The following is an 18,580-nucleotide window of genomic DNA, read 5'->3' as shown; positions in this document are numbered from 1 at the left end:
TATAAATAATATAATTTTAAGTTAATAAAAGAAAACTAATAGGATTATAGAAATTAAGAAGCTAAAAGACAATAGTAAAATAATTAAGAAAAGCTGGTTGGTTTGATAGAGAGGCACGTGTCAAACACGTGATCTAAAATTGATACTCCTTCCCTATGTGTAGTAGGTACAGACGGTGTTAGTCAACTCTAAGATACAACCCAAATTGACTCTCAATGGCACCTCCTCTATGTGCATGGCCACAAGAAGTCAAGGGGAACAAGTCTCTATATGTCGAAGTTGCCTCATAAATATATATGAAGAATATAAAAATATAACTCAAAGACAAAAAAGAAAAGATAGATATATTGTTCATCTGTATATTTCATCTTTTGGGCTAACCAAACTAATAAGTAAGGAGTCCTACAACTATATTCTCAATAAAGACTAAAAGCTGTCAGAAAATAAATGAGTTATAAAACACAAAAATCTTGTAAATTAAAAATCAAAACTAATGAGCTTAAAAGACCCATTAAATCTTGTAACCGACCCACGGTTACAATAGTTAACCCTTAGGGTTATGGAAGCTTTAAAAACTTCTCTAAGAGATAATGTGGTAGGGCTTAATGGAATGCGGGGGAGTTTGGGCTTACAATGAGTATAGAAGTTGGGCATATGAAAGATGTATGAGTTTGGGTTGAATGTATATAGAATAAGCCAGCAATCATATATAAAGTTTTCAAAAAATAGAGTCTTTACTATACGAGCTTATTCATGAGGCTACAAGCAAAGTCCAAAATTGTTGAAGTTCGGTTTGTTTACTAAACGAGGTTAGAAAATGTATTCAAGCTCGAATCATTTACTTTAACGAACCCGAACCAAGCTTTTAACTAGTTGAACCCGTAATATTCATGAACAACCCGGTTCATTTGCAACCCTAAATGATGACCTAACCTAACAATGCAATAATGAAAAGGTGGTAGAGGAAGATGGAAAGGAAAGAACAAGTGTTTTTTTATTTGGTATATATGAGACAAAGGGAAAGAAAAAGAGGATTGAAGAGTCATGTTCCCTTTCAAGTTTTCATCAATTTAGATATGAATGGAAAAGAGGAAGGAAATTGTTATTAAAAATAATAAGTAAATTACAATATTACCCTTCAAAAATTATTAGATCAACATAACAAAAGGAGGAAATGACATTTTCCCTTTCCTAAAAATGCCTATTCCATCCCTTATTCTTCATTCTTCATCCATGATCAGAGCATTAGATTGCTTCATTGCCACCTAAAACTTATCATCAAAATGGAAAATAACCACTCAACCATGGTTGCCATTTTTTATGACGTAAAATCATGCAATGTACCTTATTCTATCACAAACCATCTTTATAATGAACTCAATTAATCATATATTGGAAGAGTTTAGCCAATTATATCAGTTTTCTTAATATTACTTCCTATATTATAATTCTAAGGAAGGTCTCACTTACTGAAAGTATCACAAGAAATTGTGAAATTTGGATCATTACTAAAAATCATGATTAGTCTAATTGGAGTCATCAAGTGTCCAATCTCATTAAAAGGGAGAAAAGAAAAGAAAAAACAAATCGTAAGGTCAAGAGTGAATACAATGATCCTATATACAAGTTCTAAATAATGTGTAATTCCTTTACAATTTGAGCAAAATATCGAATCATTCCACAAAAGTTATATTTTCTCTCTCCATGTATATAGAAATGCTACTAAAAGAGAACATTTTTTGGAAACAAAAATATAAATGAAGCCCCCGGCGAGGATCGAACTCGCGACCTTTCGCTTACGAAGCGAACGCACTACCACTATGCTACGGAGGCGTTGTTTGACGTAAGTGATTTCTTATACTACCTATACTGTTTCGTCGCTAATCAAGTACCATTCCAATTACCGAAATGACAGAACCCTCCGAGGAAACCCTTTCGCAGAGGTTTTAGAGAGAGAGAGAGAGGGAGAGGAAAGATGTGCGGAATCGCTTTGATCGTCTCCGGCATTCGTATCGATTTATCATCTGTGGTTCCTGACTTCACTCCTCCAACTCCTCAATCTGAACAAGTAAGCTTGTCAGAATCTAGTGGAATATACATATATACATGTAACTGCACAGACATATATATGCGTGTGTATGTATATTTCTATACACACACACATCAGTGGCTTTCCTTTAAGCTGAGCTCTTTGCACGTAATCTAGCACACTAACATGAAGCTTTCCACAGTATGTTGCTATCAAGAATTTTTTTTTTTTCCTGAATTGTTGCTATCAAGATTACCCAAAGAAAAAAGAAAAAAAAAAAAAAAACTAATTGTTTGACACTTTAAGCTTTTTTTTTTGATGTTCAAGTAGAAAATAAAATAAAAAATAAAATTTGAGTGTAGATTAAATTATAATTTCTGAACCTATCATTGGGATTTTGTCTAAACTATCATTAGAGGTTGCCTTAGGTGGGGCTTAATTACACTGCATTTAGATGAGAAAGTGCATTCTCTAGCCTGTCTATAAATACGAAGAACAGCTTGACCAAGTGTTAGTCTTATATGTTCGAAGAATGGTTAAAAATTCAAATTTTTAGTGGGATTAGTAATACAAAATTTTATGATTGAAAATTTCGAATTATTTTTCAATCAACTGTTTAAAAAAGAAAAAAGAAAAAAAAAAAAACAGAGAGTTTTGAGAACATAGACATTGGGTCTGGAGATTGGATAAGTAAATGTTCTGTATTGTTTCTTTTAGATGTAAAAAGTTAATCAGTGTATCATCATTGGGACTTGGGTGTAGAAGCTAGGAATGCATAGCACTAGTGAAACTTCCAATATCCTAATTTCTTGTATGAAATCACAAAACTTTTAACACAATCTCCTATTGAAGTTAAGTTAGCATGCTAACAAATAAATGAGGATATGATATGTTAAGAAAAGATGAGATTTTTCTTCTCTTTTGTTTTTTCTCTTAGAAGAGTTTTGACAATCTAACTACTCTTTTAATTTAGCAATAGTTTCGTGAAAGTGGGATGCCTTAAAGTTTAGTGGGGTTTATGTGGCTTTGGTGCATTTGGATCACTTCTTGGTCTTTGTTAGTTACTTATATCAAGTGTTTAATGTCTTTCTGTATTCCAGCTATTGTTATGTGTGGATGATATAGAAGCAGCTCTATGGAGAAGGGGTCCTGACAGCTTGGGGAGGCAGAAGGTTTTTCTTTGTTCAAAGCTTTCATCTTCTGCATTGGAACGAGATATTCTATGTCTCATTGAGGGAGAAGGGGATACACAGAGGGGATTACATCATTATACCGAGACATTTGATTGCATCTCTTCTGCAAATGGAGTACCTAGTGAGATAGTCAACGATTATTATATATCTAAATCTGTTTCAGAACTGCACTTTATTGGAGCCACATTACAACTTAGGGGTATTAGTCCTATTACTCAGCCATTGGCGGATACACATGGGAACATCCTTGTTTATAATGGTACTTTTTAATTTTATTTTTTTAAAAACTTTTCTGACTCTATAATAGTTATATTATGCCGCGTATGTAGTACAATATATGGTTGTATGCCTTTCATGCAGTTTCTTTGAATTTTTATTTTCTTGTTTGTCAAATTGGAGATCATGTTGGCTGTGGACTACTGCAGTTGCTTTTTTAAACTATGCACTTTTACTTGACTCTGAACATATTAATGATTTTATTCACACCACAAGGCATACCAAATTTGGAAATTAGACTTGACTGTGGAACCATGTATTTATCCTTATTAGTGTATTCTTCTACTTTATTATACACATTGCTATTTTATGGTTTATATATCTATCAAAATATGGTCTTCTTGCTTAGGGGAAAAAAATGGTCTTCTTATTTGTCTTCCCCATTGTAGTGCACTTCTACTAATGATGAATGCTACATTAATATAAATGTGGTTTATGTATTTTTGTAATCAATTGCTGATTATTCAAATCACTAAGTGTGCTATTTTGGAAAAGTGACATGGTCCACAGAGTAGAATGGAAAAATAGGATTCATGTAGCCAATCCCAACTTGGGAAAGGGCTTTGTTGAGTTGAGTACTGAAATTATAGCAATTATACTACTATAGAAATTCAACATTTCACCCAAAAATTAATTGAAAGCATTTGACTATTTTAAGGACCATGAGCTAGACAGTTATATACATACTTCATCTTCCGTGATTCTTACTTCAGTGGTCTCTCTCTCTCTCTCTCTCTCTCTCTCTCTCTCATTTTATATTTTCTTAAGTGAAAGTGATTCTTAGTTCCTAATCTGTACATGGTGAAATTTGTGGCTTGCAAGATCTCTTGAGATTTTCACAACAGCCATTTATTGTAATGTCCCAAAGTTGGCGCCTTGCCATGGTATCAATATGGAGTTATATATGTAGCTTTGTCTTATTGAAGGATCTGAAGTATAATTTGATAAACATAGAAAAGGATTTGAATCTCCATTATCATGTCATATTTATTTTTGAAGTTATTGTTGGAAACAGTCACTTGCTTTGATTTTTTTTTTTTTTCTCTAGTTTAACCTTTTTATCATAATATTATTTCTTGCTTCTGTCTTGCTTTGCTTCGTGAATGTAATCAACTCTATTTATCAAATCTTCATTGTACTTTAAAGGTGAAATATTTGGAGGAATTCATGTGAGCAGTGATAGCAACGACACTGAAATTCTTATGCAATCTCTGGCGCAGTGCTGCTTATGTAATTCTCATCAACATACAAGAACATGTAAAAGCAGTGGAAAGGGGCAAAACTCTGTCCCAGAGCTTCTTTCGATGATTAAGGGCCCATGGGCTTTAATTTATTGGCAGGTAAAGTTGAGTGGTAAGTTTCTATTCATGACACCATCAAATGATGCAAAATACATTATTTCAGCTTTGTGAGGTTTTTCCTGGACTATAATTTACAGGGTAGTTCAAGAACTGTGTGGTTTGGTCGAGACGCGCTTGGAAGGCGGAGCCTCCTTGTTCACTGGCCAACTTCGGAGGATTCTCGGCTTCTACTATCTTCTGTATCCTCCCCCTCTTCCAGGGATACGAGTTCTGGTATATACTAAATACTGCTCACTTGAGCCTTGCTTTTTCTTTTTCTTCCAAGCAAATATATATATATATATATAAATATATTGAATGATTGGCAGATAAGATTTCTGATTTAATGAGCGGAGGCAGTTATCATTGTTTATAATGAAAATGATTAATCATATCCATGGGCAACGTGCATGTTCTTGGATAAAAACAGTGTTCTTTTCAATGCAGGCCTGAACATTGTTCAATTTTCACTTTACCCTAATGGTTCTTGACCTTTTCAAATAATGCCCATGCTTTCCTAACCTTCTCATTGTGAACTTTACTGAAATGTGCACAATGGCATACACATCTTTTGCATGCATTCAAGTAATTTATAAAATTTCGCTGCAAGTTGGATGGTCCTAGTCCATCTGAATGCCGAGAGTGGCTATCCAATGGACAGAAAAGCTGCACGAGTTAAGTGACGTTATAATTTGCCAGGAAGCTCGCAAGGCTCATAATCTTTATTGTCTACAACTTGCCAGGAAGCTCACAAGGCTCATAATCCTTGTTGGCTGCAACTTCAATGTGTGTAGCTCATACAGGCATCTGCCTATGCCCCTCATCTGAGGAAGGTTTTGCTTAAGCCTATAGCTTGGCTGATTTTCTTCACAATGACCAATAGTTCATTGTGTCTGTCACAGTTTACAACACAGAAAAAGAAGTTACTAATTGAATTGCTCAATTGTTATTTGGCAAATTGAAATGCTTCACCACATTGGCCTAAGGATCAAAAGAGCCAAAATTGACCTAGTACTTCTATGCCGTTGACAATCCAGTTAACTCACGGATGGAATCATTTGTCTTGGTAAAACAAACCAAACAGATACCTTATGCCTTTCCTTTTACATAGTTGATTTTTTTTTAGTAGAATGGTTCCTTTCTTATTTTATTTATTTATTTATTTATTTTCTTCGTCTTTATAGTTCTCCGAATGTGAGCCATAAATTTCATCCTTAGATAACAAGTGGTCTGTTATTGTTGCTGATGCTGACAATATCATGTCTATCATTACTTTATATTTATACCATTTCTTCCTTCCAACATCTATTTTTTTACATTATTTTGTTATATTATATCTGTTGCACTTGTCTAAGAAATTACTTCATTAAATAGTTTCATTGGTGCAATGTTATCTTCTTGATATTTTCCACTTCTTGCAGTACTTATTCCCTTTTGTATGAATGCAGAACTTATGCTTTTTTTAGTCCAAGCATCTTTAGTTACTGATTTGGCCTTTCCAATTGTCACTCTCAGTTAGCTTTTTTGACCTTTCTCGACACCCAGTCCCCGACTCTATAGCTGCAATTGATAATCTTTCTATTTGCAATTCCAAAGATATACTTTAGTATTGTTGCAGATTTTGGAGACGAAGGCGGATCGAGTGAACTGAATTTCTGGGAAGAGCTTTCTTGTGGGGTGTACAGCATATCCATGGGTGCTTCAGGAATGGATGGATATCTGGCTGGTGAAGTTAAAAAGCACCAATGGACTGATCCCATGTTAAGGGAACTGATTAAGTGGGAGAGAACTTCCATTGAACCAAATCCTGAGGAGTTACGCATTTCCAGAATTAAGATTTCTGGTGGGCAACATGACATGCATTCAGTTCATTAGACTAAAATGCTTCCTGAATTAGGTCAACATAATGAAGTCGTGCAGATAAAACCATATGCTAAAATCTAGTTTTTTTTTTTTTAAATAATATTATCTGGTCACACATATATATATGTGTGTGTGTGTGTGTGTATGCTGTCCAATCTCTAATTTTAGATTTAGATATCATTATGATATGAAAGGTTTTCCTACTTCAAGTTTTATCCGATTGTTGCAGGGCCTATGCAAGGATCAATCTTATTACCATCACAGAGAGTGCTGATTGCTTTGAGAGAATCTGTGATCAGACGAACCACTCTAAATACGATTTTTGAGGTTTGAAATTTTAAAACTTGAAATTCTTAGTGATTTGTTTGATTGTTTTATTTTGGTGAAAATAGTGGAAGCTTATGTGAAGCTTTATGATGAAAGTTACTTTACACAGTTATAAGAAAATTTTTTGACTTCTAAAATTTTGTTTTCTTTTCTTTTTGGAACTTCAATAAATAATCTTTCCAATGTAACTTTTCCTTTTTTCTTTTCAAATAGTTATCAAATTTTATGATTTAATTTGAACTTTGAATAGGGATTAAATTTTAACCAATATTAAAAAAAATTATTTCATTGAGCTTATACAACTTTGCGGTCCAACAAGAAAACTGTCATACTGCATAACAAGGTGATTGTAAAAACAGTTCTGTTCCCAAAATGTAGCAAGTGAAAATGATGTGAATTATGTGTTTACTTGTGTTTCTAAATACTGTGCTCCAAAATTTTCTTGGTCAAAACAGCAATTTTCTTTCTTCCTCCTTTCTCTTTATTTTTTTCTACTTTGTTTGGGTGTTACCTGTGGCATGGGAAGAAATCCTCATGGTGGACCATTAATCTCACAGAGTGAATTGGTTATCATTCAACTAGGAAAAAAAATGGTTATCATTCTCTTTGTACGAGTAAGATAATGAGTAATTTGATCTCCTTCTCCCTTGTTTACTGTCCTACATTTCATATTCCAAATTCCTATGTTTCATGGACTCTTCAAAAGTAGGTGAGGTATCCGACACTCAATACTTGGACATGGGTATGGGACAGTGCTTTTGGTTGGACATGCACCTAAGGAACATATCCAGTAATTCAATTTTGGTATGTTATTGCTTCAAAACAAGTGGAATGCCTATATCGAATACTATATTACAAAAATACATCATATAGAAGATAAAGTAATAATAATAATAATAATAATAATAATAATAATATTTAGCAATGTCGCTGTGTCCTTTTATTTGACGATTTGACACGTCTGATGCGTGGATACATACCCGCATCTGACACACTTTTCCGAGTCCATGTAATATAGCGAAAATTTGTGCCACCTTTACCTCATGTCAATATTGGTGGTGAATTATGCCGTGTGTTCTGCGCCTTTGCTATATAAGTGGTTTGTTGAAAACTAAAATTACTCTTAGATAGAATCAGAGACATTGTTATTAATTTTTATTTTTATTTTATTTTATTTTTGTATACTAATGAGTTCCATATATTATAAGTTCATTATAGAAAAACCCTTCTCTTCTGTATTACTTCTTCCCAGTAAAGATTACTGCACATGCTGTTCTGCCCTTCTTTTGAACCTATATAACCACTTTATGAAGATCACTAGAGATCTATTTTAAATCCTAATCAAAATGAAATGGGTTATTTTAATTCCAACAGTGATGACCTTTGAAGGTATTATTGGTCGTTAGCTCGTTCTCATGCCTCACTTGGTCCCCTTCCTTCCTTCAACGGTTTATTTCCCACTGAGTTTTAATTTGGATGTTCTTTTTGGGAATTCTTCTTATATTGTATCAGTTGCCTTTATTGTTGGTTTTTCTGCTTAGTCGATAACAGCACATTTACGGTGTCCTTGAAAACCAAGATTGCAAATTAATGATACAATTTATTTTTTGTTAGCAGTTTTTTGGGCTGGCAGAAATATTTGCCTTTGTGTTAGGAGAATTTATATCTTTAATTCTCTTTTCTTATGGGGGAGTGGGATTATGATTGTTTAAATTTTGATTTCAAAAAACTTAAATGTTCATTTCTTACTTAAACAAAGGCATCTTGTGATTTCTTTAGAGTGGAATTACTTCTCTACTTGTCTTGGATATGTTGTTTGGGTGTCTAGCTTGCACATTTTGTTTTTCATACTTTTTACCTTTTTGGTTACTATTTAAACTTTAGTCTTTTGATCATTTTCATGAGAACCTCTATTTCTTCTGTTGTTTCTGTGGCTAGTTTGTGGGTTATTTGTTTCTAGCTTTTATTTTTTTCTTTGGAAGTTCTTTTGTATCTCTGTCCCTTTTATTTGTCTTTCTGTTTGATAAAATTCATTTCTTATATAAGGAAGGATGAGATTTTCTTTTTTCGGTAATAGAGCCACAGAGGGTATTCCCACTCTTGGAGGCTCTATGCCAACTCAGCTACCCGTGGTGGTTAGAGAAAGGATGATTTGCAGTTCACCGTTTGGCTTCAATGTACTTTTAGCTTTGAGAACTAGTGAACTAGTTGATGAATTCTCACAAGTCATTATAAACTTGTGAACTAGTTTATAATGACTTTTCTATTTTCTCAGTTTCTCACTAGAATATGCTCATGTCTGTAACCATTCAAAAGGAAGCTGTTTGATACATCTTTCAATTTGGTGCCTTCTGCTTTTCCTCGAGGAATTTCATGTTGTTTTGATAGGAAACTTTCACCATGGGTAGAAATTTAGGGAATGTTTTCTCACATGTTTAACTTTTATGAGCTGCATTTTTTTAACTTGTAGATTATAAAAGTTTCAGTTTCATTTTTTGTATATAGATTGATAATTTTCTTTGGATGGAAAGCATAGGCAGTTACATCTGATAATAGACAAGATGGACGTGTTCCAGTAGCAGTGCTTTTTTCTGGTGGATTGGATTCTATGATACTTGCAGCTTTATTGAATGAGTGCCTAGATCCCATATGTAAGTCTTGCTATGTAAGCTCCTTTTTTTTTTCCTTCAAGAAATTTAAGTTCTATACCTCCTAAAGCATTTCTGTAAGCCCAGGTGTTATATTTTCCATATCATTATGTGGTTTTGCTGTTCAACCTTTTTGATTGTCTTCTTTCTACCAATGATTATTATTAAACTTGTCTCATTTTTCTGTCCATCTTGAAAAATAAAGTCCTATGATATCCTAAGGCATTTCTTTGAGCTAATGTAGTAATAAGTCAAAAAGATGTCATTTTCTCTTGTTCAACTAGTTGCCCTCTTCTGTAAACGACTATGGCTTTTGGTCTTAAGCCATTTTCTAGGTTATTGGAAGGGCTTACAGGTTCATATTCCCTTATTCCTAGTGTTAAATCTTGTAGCATGTTGTCACTGGCTGTTGTCTTTGTTATGTTTACCACTTCTGTGCTTCTTGCTTGGCATTTTTTTTTTTTTACTCAATACAACTTGCAATGGGTTGGATGACTTCTTATTGAAGTAATTGGGACCATTCAAGCTATTATATATATGTTTTGATAAGTACATTCAAGATATTATATATTGTTTCCTGCTTATCGATAAATGGTGATTTTGGGACGGATGGGTGGTCAAACAATGAAACATATAATTAGTGAAAACTGCATTCTTTAGAAATATAAGGTTGCACAAATTGAACCATGGGAAATTAAAAAATCTCCCTGTGCAGTTGAAATCAAAGATAATTTCAAAGTTGTGCTTTTATCATTTGATTTCAAAATATACTGATGTGAATTTTTTTTTTCCGGAGCTTATTGGCTTATCAAATTTCTAATGACAGATGAAATTGATCTGCTTAATGTGAGCTTTGACGGTCAGTCTGCTCCTGATAGAATCTCCGCCAGGGCCGGTGTAAAGGAACTTAAAAGAATAGCACCATTGAGAAGGTATTGCTGATAATTTTTTTTACTGATGATTCATTGAAGCTTTAGTCTAGATTTAAAACATAAAATGAATTCTCAAACCAGCAATAGATGAATGCAAATGTAAGGGGAAACTAACATGACCTAAGCAATCAACAGTCTTAACACAGCCATTTCAAAAGCAGAATTGGACACTGGTACCAAATAGTTTAGGAAATGCATGTAGATGACGAAATAGTGTAGAAACAAGTGATTCAAATATGTTGGGGTTACCATTATCCTTTTTGTAGTGATGAATCTTGTATGCGTTCCTAAGAAAAGGAATTTGTCCATTTTTCGGGCCGAAGGAGATTGGTCCTTGAGTGCAAAGGCAGAAGGGAGCTTGACTGCAAGACCCACCGGTTGAGCAGGGATGAAAATCGGCCTTAGTGATCTGATGGTGGATTATTTGTTTCCTGAGTAAATCCATGGATTATTTGAATCATTTTTTTTTGGTATACATGATTTTTTTTTTTTTCCTTTTATTTTGAGTTGTTTGGTTTTGTGGTTTTCCTTACATTCAATTTAAATGGCATTGAGAATGAAGGTGGAAACTTGTCGAGATTGATGCCGAGTTATCAAAGTTGCCCTTGGAGACCAAGCATGTCATGTCACTTATAAACCCTGCGAAGACCTACATGGTATGAATCCTTCATATATATTGAAGTGTTATTACTTATTTATTTCTGATGGACTGTACTTCCAGCATGCATGGGAGTGCTTGGAAGTAACTACTGTGTTGATTTATGTACACAAGGAATATTAATACATGCCCTGTTGCTTTATACATGTTTTTATGATTTCATTTTCTTGTCTTGCTTTTATTCTGGTTTCTCCTTCACATATCAAAAGGCATTTTATAAGCTATAAATATATTTCCTATTACCACACTGCACTTCTTTCAAGATAGAAAATTTTTGTCGGGAATGCTATGTACTGGCATTTCTCAGTTAGTGCATATGCTAGCTTGAAGTTTATCTTAATGTTTCAGGATCTCAATATTGGTATAGCATTATGGTTGGCAGCTGGTGGTGATGGTTGGGTGTATGAAGGGATTGGGAGTGACGGTTATGAGGAATGCCAGCGTGTTCAGTACAAGTCTGAGTCCAAGATCCTCCTAGTTGGTTCTGGTGCAGATGAACAATGTGCTGGTTATGGTAGGCATAAGACAAAATATAGACATGGAAGGTATGCTGATTATTTGTATTGATTAAATAATGGTGTCTGCAATTTTAATATAATTATGCATATGGGGCTTCCATAGTACTAAGGTTATCCTGTGTTTTCAAATTTCATATTTTTCTGTTCCTTGTTATTCCAGCCCCATTTTGAACAGTTTGATGGTAAATTGTCATTTAATACATTTTTTAATTTTAATATAATTATGCATATGGGGATTCCATACTACTAAGGTTATCCTGTGTTTGCACATTTCATATTTTTCTGTTCCTTGTTATATGTTCAGCCCCATTTTGAACAGTTTTATGGTAAATAGTTGTTTAATACATTTTTTGTTTTGTTCTGGTTCAACAAACTATCATCAGTTGGCTTGTGCTGCATGAGGAAATGAAATTAGACATGCAAAGGATTTGGAAGAGAAACCTAGGGAGAGATGATAGGTGCATTGCTGACAATGGCAAGGAGGTATTCTTGGCAACTCCATAAATTTTATTTCTCAATTCATGTGGGATTTTATTTTTTATTTTTAAAAAAACAACTCATGGCATAATAGTTATATCATTCTTTGTTTCCAATAGGCTAGATTTCCTTTCTTGGATGAGGATGTCATAAGGGTACTGCTAGACATCCCTTTGTGGGAGATTGCGGACCTCGATCAGCCGAGTGGAATAGGCGATAAGAAAATTCTAAGAGAGGTGAGTAGAATTCTTCTGTTTTTTACTTCTACAAATGTCACATATTGGTGTTTTGCTATGACATACGTAGGGCCAAAGTTGCATGTGTTTGTAGAAGTGTATAGAACACATATGCCGACGTATACAACATATTAAAACACATGCTTCCTTGATTATTAATGCATTCTAATCTATAAGATTCCCTTGATGGTCAAATCAAAATATTTTGTCTAGTATTGGCAATGGAATACTGCATTATAAATTAGGATGAATTACTCTGACACCGCCCTGAGGTCTATTTATTACCCATGTATTAAACTTTTCAAAAAATAACCCTCACACCCCCTTGTGAGAGTTACTGCTGTTTGTTTTCTTAACGGCTCACATGATTTTACTATTATACCCCTTCAGTTTCTTAAACTAAATTATGTGTCATACATATGCAAGCAATGGAATATTAAATTACCAATTCACCCCTCCAAACCCTATCTCTTCCCTCCCTCCATCACTTGTCAGTTCTCTCTCTCTCCTCTCTTCCTCTCAATGCCACTACCGCATGCCATAGCCAGCCCCTCACCGTTAATATACCATCTCCTCCTGCTGGCAACACCACCATCTGCTCCAATCGCGTTACCACCCAATTGATTCTCTCTCTCTCCATCATCATTTGTAACTTTTTCACTAATTTCTCTTACTTTCTAATCAAAGCTCCATCGCCTTTCTCTTTTGAAACCTTATACCTCTACTTCCTATATATATATATTTGCTCTTACTCTCAAATCTCTATCCTTGTTCGACCTACCAATGAATCTAGATCTCAATTCTCGTGTCAAAGGTTATTGTTTTGCCAAAAATTAGATGGTGTCCAAGAAGCACACGACGGGGAAGCAATCAATTGGGTCATTTGGGGTTTCAAATTGGCGATGTTGATGACCGGCACTGTTGATTTCGAAATGTACATGAATTATGTGCATATATATGCTTAGATTACACATGTTGAGTTTTGACGATAATTGGGTCCAAGAAGTACATGTTGAGATTGCATCGAGTCTTTTTTTTGGGTAATTTTTTTTTTTAATTCTACGACCAGATTTCTTCGAGTTTGTTGCAAAGCATAAAACGGAAGCGAAGAGATAAATAAACAAGTAGAACACGTAGATATTACGTGGTTCAACCACTAAGGCCTACATTCACGACACTAATAGCCCAAAGGGCTACATCACTTTTATCACACTCTCTCAATTCATATACAATACAATGGTGGAGGCTCCTTTATATAGGAGAAGAAATTATGAGAATGGAAAGAACTAGAAAATAGGAAACAAGGAGGATTTTTCTCTATTGATTCATCTGGTAACACCAAATCTTCAATAATAGGAAACAACATCAATTACTGAAAGATTTTCCTACACTGATTCCTCCATTAAATATTCAATTGTCCCCCTTAAGTTGGAGCATGAATGCCCAACTTGCCATTGAGATGACGAGTAACAACACGTATGAATGATGAAGAGAGATGAGGGAAGGCAAAGAACAATGCTACCGAACACACCGGCAGCACAAACAAGTCAAACAAAAATTATCAGAGACACGACAAAGGCGAAGATAATGCTACTGAACACACCGGCAACCCAACCAAGTCGAATGAAAATTGCCGAAGACATGGCAAAGGCAAAGACAATGCTACCTAACAAACCGGCAGCCCAAACAAATCAATACAAACTGCCGGAGACACGGCAAAGGCGAAAAATAGTACTACCGAACACACCGGCAGTCCAAGCAAGTCTCAAATAGCACCAAGAAACCCTTAGCAACATTTCAGATGCTAAGGGAATACCCCAAAATAGGGGTCCGAACCTAGGAAGAGAAATTAGGCTCTGATACCATGTTGCAAAGCATAAAATGGGAGCGAAGAGATAAATAAAACAAGTGAAACACACAGATATTACGTGGTTCAGCCACTAGGGCCTACATCTATAGCACAAAGAGCCCAAAGGGCTACGTCACTTTTATAATACTCTCTCAATTCATATACAATACAATGGTGGAGGCTCCTTTATATAGGAGAAGAAATTACGAGAATGGAAAGAATTAGAAAATAGGAAATAAGGAGGATTTTTCTCCACTGATTCATCTAGTAACACCAAATCTTCAATAATAGGAAACAACATCAATTATTAAAAGATTTTCCTACACTGATTCCTCCATTAAATCTTCAATAGAGTTGCTATTTTTTTGCTTTAGATTTCTCTTCCTTCTATTTTCTGAATTTGTACTTTAAGTAATTTCGATGCAAAATTAGCTCAAATTCTCTTTTCTATTAGATGAAAAATTGGAATCGAGATTTCATTTTAATTTATGAAAAAAAATTAAAAATTATGTGTTTACCCATTAATTGCTTATGCAAATCTCATATATATACACACACATTTTCATGTACTGATTTATTTGCATCTATCTATGCGAGTGCTCTGGTTTTAGATATTGTTTACCCAATTAGTCAGAGATGATAGTATAAGTGCTGAAGCAACAGTCTTTGAAATAGGTTATCTACATACACAAACAAAGCTTCAAGTTTTTTCAGTGGTAGATTTACTTAGATTTGCTAAGGTTGCGGCGGTAGGGGCCGGTGGTGGTGGTGGTGGTGGTGGCTTGACTGTATATAATCTACGTGTATATCTAGCAATTTGTGTGAAAAAAGTGGTAGGGTATTTGTGTCCAAAATATATATGATGTTATTAGTCTTTTCATTTTGTGAATAAGGTTAGTTTTGTCATTTTGCTGCACATAAGGGTATTATTGGCATTTCATTTTATTCTTTAACTGAATTAAAAGTCAACTAACGGTCAACTAAGGACATGGGAGGTGAGGGTAAGGTCAACCAAACCTCAAGGGAGGTTGAGAACACTTTTTTCACAAGTATAATCTATAGGTAATAAAGGAAAACCTCAGGGGGTGTCAGAGTAATTCACCCTATAAATTATGAAGTATGAGGAAATATGTGTCTTGGTAACCCAGCAACATGCATAATTCGCTCTTCTGCTGGCTGTTGAAGGTGGAGACTTTCCAAGTTTTCAAATATGCTTGATATATGTACATAGTTATCACATCAACAAAATGACCAGTATGGTAGTTGTTGAAATGGAAAGATGCCCTACATTCACACACGTACACATATTTGACATGGAATGTTTAATGCATTACTAGATTATAAATTATAAAGTTCGAGGAAATAAGTATCACAGCAACATGCACAATGCAATCTTCTGCTGTTATTGAAGGTGAATATTTTGGAAGTGGTTGAGTATGCTTGACATGTGTGCTTAACTATGTGTAGAGTCCTGTTTAATGTGGTTGACCTGAATAAACGTAACTATGTCTATCATGTTTGCTGAAGGTTGCCAAATTGCTTGGAATAATTGAAGCAGCCATTCTGCCTAAAAGAGCAATCCAGGTGTGCATAATTTCTTTTTTATTTCAATTATTGTAGCTACACATCTTGCCTAGGAAAAGAAACTATTACAGATTATTTTAGTGATCACACAGGCCACATCCCAATTCCTGTATAACCGGTGATTATAAATTTTCCTACTTTGTTTTGATCTTCCTTTTCTTTAGATCACAATGAAGGCTTATCCCACTTTACCAAAATTTCACTAATTTTATATTGAATTATTATTATTGTTTTAGTTGTTTTATCAGTATTATTTACCTCTGTATTGTTTTCCATATAAATCTCATGTGCAGAATAGAGTAGGGATACTGATTATACTTGAAGTTATTTGCCGTCAAGTAATTTCCTGTGAAATATTTGAAAGACTTGAAGGATTTATTTTTTTATTTTTTATTTTTAAACTCACACAATGTTCTTAGAGAGACTCGAACCCTCTACCTTTCACTTTAAAGGAGACATGATACCACTAGACCACAGCCCTGGTGCTGTAAAAGACTTGAAGTTGTGTTGTCATATTTTACCAATTTTTACATTCCTGTTTTAGTCAATCATGTGCAGGTGCTCAAACCACAAAACTATTGAAATCACCATATCAGTCGTTTTTAGCATGGATTGTTCCCCAACTGTTCTCTCCCTTCCTCTTTATTTCTGTTCACATATCTCTTGTAATGGTTTTACTTCCTGTGGTAAACATCCTTCCTCTTTTTGTTGCACGATGTTTGTGGGGATTTAAATTATCTATCCGTTTAATTTGTCGTACACTATATTCCAGTTTTCTCAAGTGTGCTCGTGCATTTTCTTTCTTCTTTTAATTTTTTTAAAGCTCAATAAGAGTTATAGTAGGAGCAATTCACTATTCTCAAAGCAGTGACGTTGGATTCATTTTGAAGATATATGGACCTGAGCTTAAGTATAATAATTTAGGATCTCTAGGCCTGATGAAGAAGACAACAGTAGAGTTACTGACGTCTATTAACTCTGCAATATCACCATGATCGATAAATTTGACAAATCAGCTCTATGATTATCTTGCTGTGGTCTTCTGTGGAAATTGCTTTTGGTTAGTAAATGACTTGTCCTTTTCGTTATTCTGTTCTAGTTTGGTTCAAGAATTGCAAGGGAATCAAATCGGAAGAATTTTGGAAGTAATCGTGCAGCAAACCAAGCATCTGCAGGAAGTGCAGTGATTTACAGGCCACCAAGCTAAACTTGAGACCATGTTGAGATGTGCCCTATGCATAAGTTGCATGTTTCCTGCGTTACTGGAGCTGTTGTTTCGGAATGGCTGGTACATCACGCATCAATTAAGGATTGACTCAGGGTCTTCTTCAGCAAGGTGCCACTCATCTATTCCATTGAGAATCGAGCCACGATCTGGAAATGGATGGTGATGACGATTCAGCCCACGCCATTTTGGTGGACGTGTTTTTTGCATCTTTGTGGAAGGCGCGGTTTTATGAACTGAGGCCGGAAAAAGGTTCAAGCTAGAGTAACAGTTGACATGTTAAATTTGACCTTTTTTTTATTTTTTATTTTTTTTTATTTTGTTCACCCATTATCAGCCCGATTGGGTTAATAAATACAGCTGAAGTGTATACATTTATACTTTTGTACAATAACATTCTTTTAAAATTGTAGAAAAATTTTCAATCTTATATGGTTAATAGCTGTTGCTACTTGCTTATATGCTTCTCCAGAGTGTGCTGGAAACTTTTAATGAGTTGAGCACTGTTGCTTATGTGCTTCTCCACGATGTATTACGAACTTTTGTACTTGAACTTAGAGAGTGGTGCTAGGCAATTTATTTATTTTATTCTTTTTATTATTATTATTATTATTTGAGCATTGCACACCCGCTTTGTTTGTATGAAAAGTAAAAAATTTAAACGGTCGGAACTTTTATTTTGAAAGGTGAGAAAATACTAACTTTGTTAGTTTATTCTTTTTATTTTTAAATTGGAGAAATGATTTTAGTTTTCTATTTGAAAGATGCTGCCAGATATTTTTGTAAAAATTATTATTTTTGACGCTAAGTCCATAATTTTTGTAAAGAACACTCGTCATTTCAAAACCTCCATTTTTACTGAAAGCTACTTTAGGCTAAAAAACTATAATTTTCATAATTTTATAAATATAGAACAAATAGAGTAAGAAATATAAAACACATGAGATGAGAAGGAATGAAGAGAAAATGAGCTTTTGATTATTTCTTTTCTTTTCGTTGTATTAAACTCATCACAATTCATGCATATTTATAGGCAGATTTTCACTTTCACTTTACTATTTTTTTCCTCCATCTCTTTTTCACAACATTTCTCTTCTTCAGACATATATAACTCATATAATTAGTGCAAAACATCTAATATATGAACCCCGCATCAACTTTTATAACACATAAAAATTACTCTCATAATTTTAAAACTAACATTTTCAACTCAAAACGAAAATTTTAAATGTTATTTTTATCTCTAAATTAAATTCTTTGCATAATTCGTAATATTGTTATGATCTTAATCAAGTCCCGTAAAGGATGTATTTTATTTTATTTCTCTCCAATCTCTTCGCAAGTCTTCATCCAATGATCCAAATCATGTCTCATTATCATTGTTATATGATGGTTTCACACAAAATTTAATCCAATTTCGTAAAG

The 18,580-nt window shown here is 34.2% G+C and overlaps 1 protein-coding gene and 1 non-coding gene across 3 annotated transcripts; one reads left to right on the top strand and one right to left on the bottom strand.

Moving 5' to 3' along the window:
• Positions 1-1,761: 1,761 nt before the first annotated feature.
• On the bottom strand, positions 1,762-1,833 carry TRNAT-CGU (transfer RNA threonine (anticodon CGU)). Its single transcript has one exon. It is a non-coding gene; the product is annotated as a tRNA-Thr (tRNA).
• A 76-nt stretch (positions 1,834-1,909) lies between these two features.
• On the top strand, positions 1,910-17,472 carry LOC132302766 (uncharacterized). 2 transcript variants are annotated; one of them, XM_059799703.1, is made up of 14 exons: positions 1,910-2,068; positions 3,130-3,481; positions 4,645-4,838; positions 4,937-5,072; positions 6,457-6,681; positions 6,931-7,028; positions 9,565-9,679; positions 10,503-10,608; positions 11,171-11,264; positions 11,615-11,811; positions 12,168-12,267; positions 12,381-12,497; positions 15,874-15,930; positions 17,030-17,472. In XM_059799703.1, exons 1-14 carry the CDS (start codon positions 1,976-1,978, stop codon positions 17,135-17,137), a joined length of 1,992 nt encoding a protein of 663 aa, XP_059655686.1. In that variant the 5' UTR covers positions 1,910-1,975; the 3' UTR covers positions 17,138-17,472. The 2 variants fall into 2 exon arrangements, with proteins under 2 accessions (XP_059655686.1, XP_059655687.1); XM_059799704.1 differs by lacking the exon at positions 6,457-6,681.
• Positions 17,473-18,580: the final 1,108 nt, after the last annotated feature.

This window comes from Cornus florida, unplaced genomic scaffold (genome assembly GCF_030987335.1).
Source record: "Cornus florida cultivar Cherokee Brave unplaced genomic scaffold, ASM3098733v1 CherokeeBrave_3.0.0_Hap2_Chr04, whole genome shotgun sequence".
Lineage (NCBI taxonomy): Eukaryota > Viridiplantae > Streptophyta > Magnoliopsida > Cornales > Cornaceae > Cornus > Cornus florida.
Note: the sequence above shows the minus strand (reverse complement) of the source record. Positions and strands in the feature narration are given on the sequence as shown.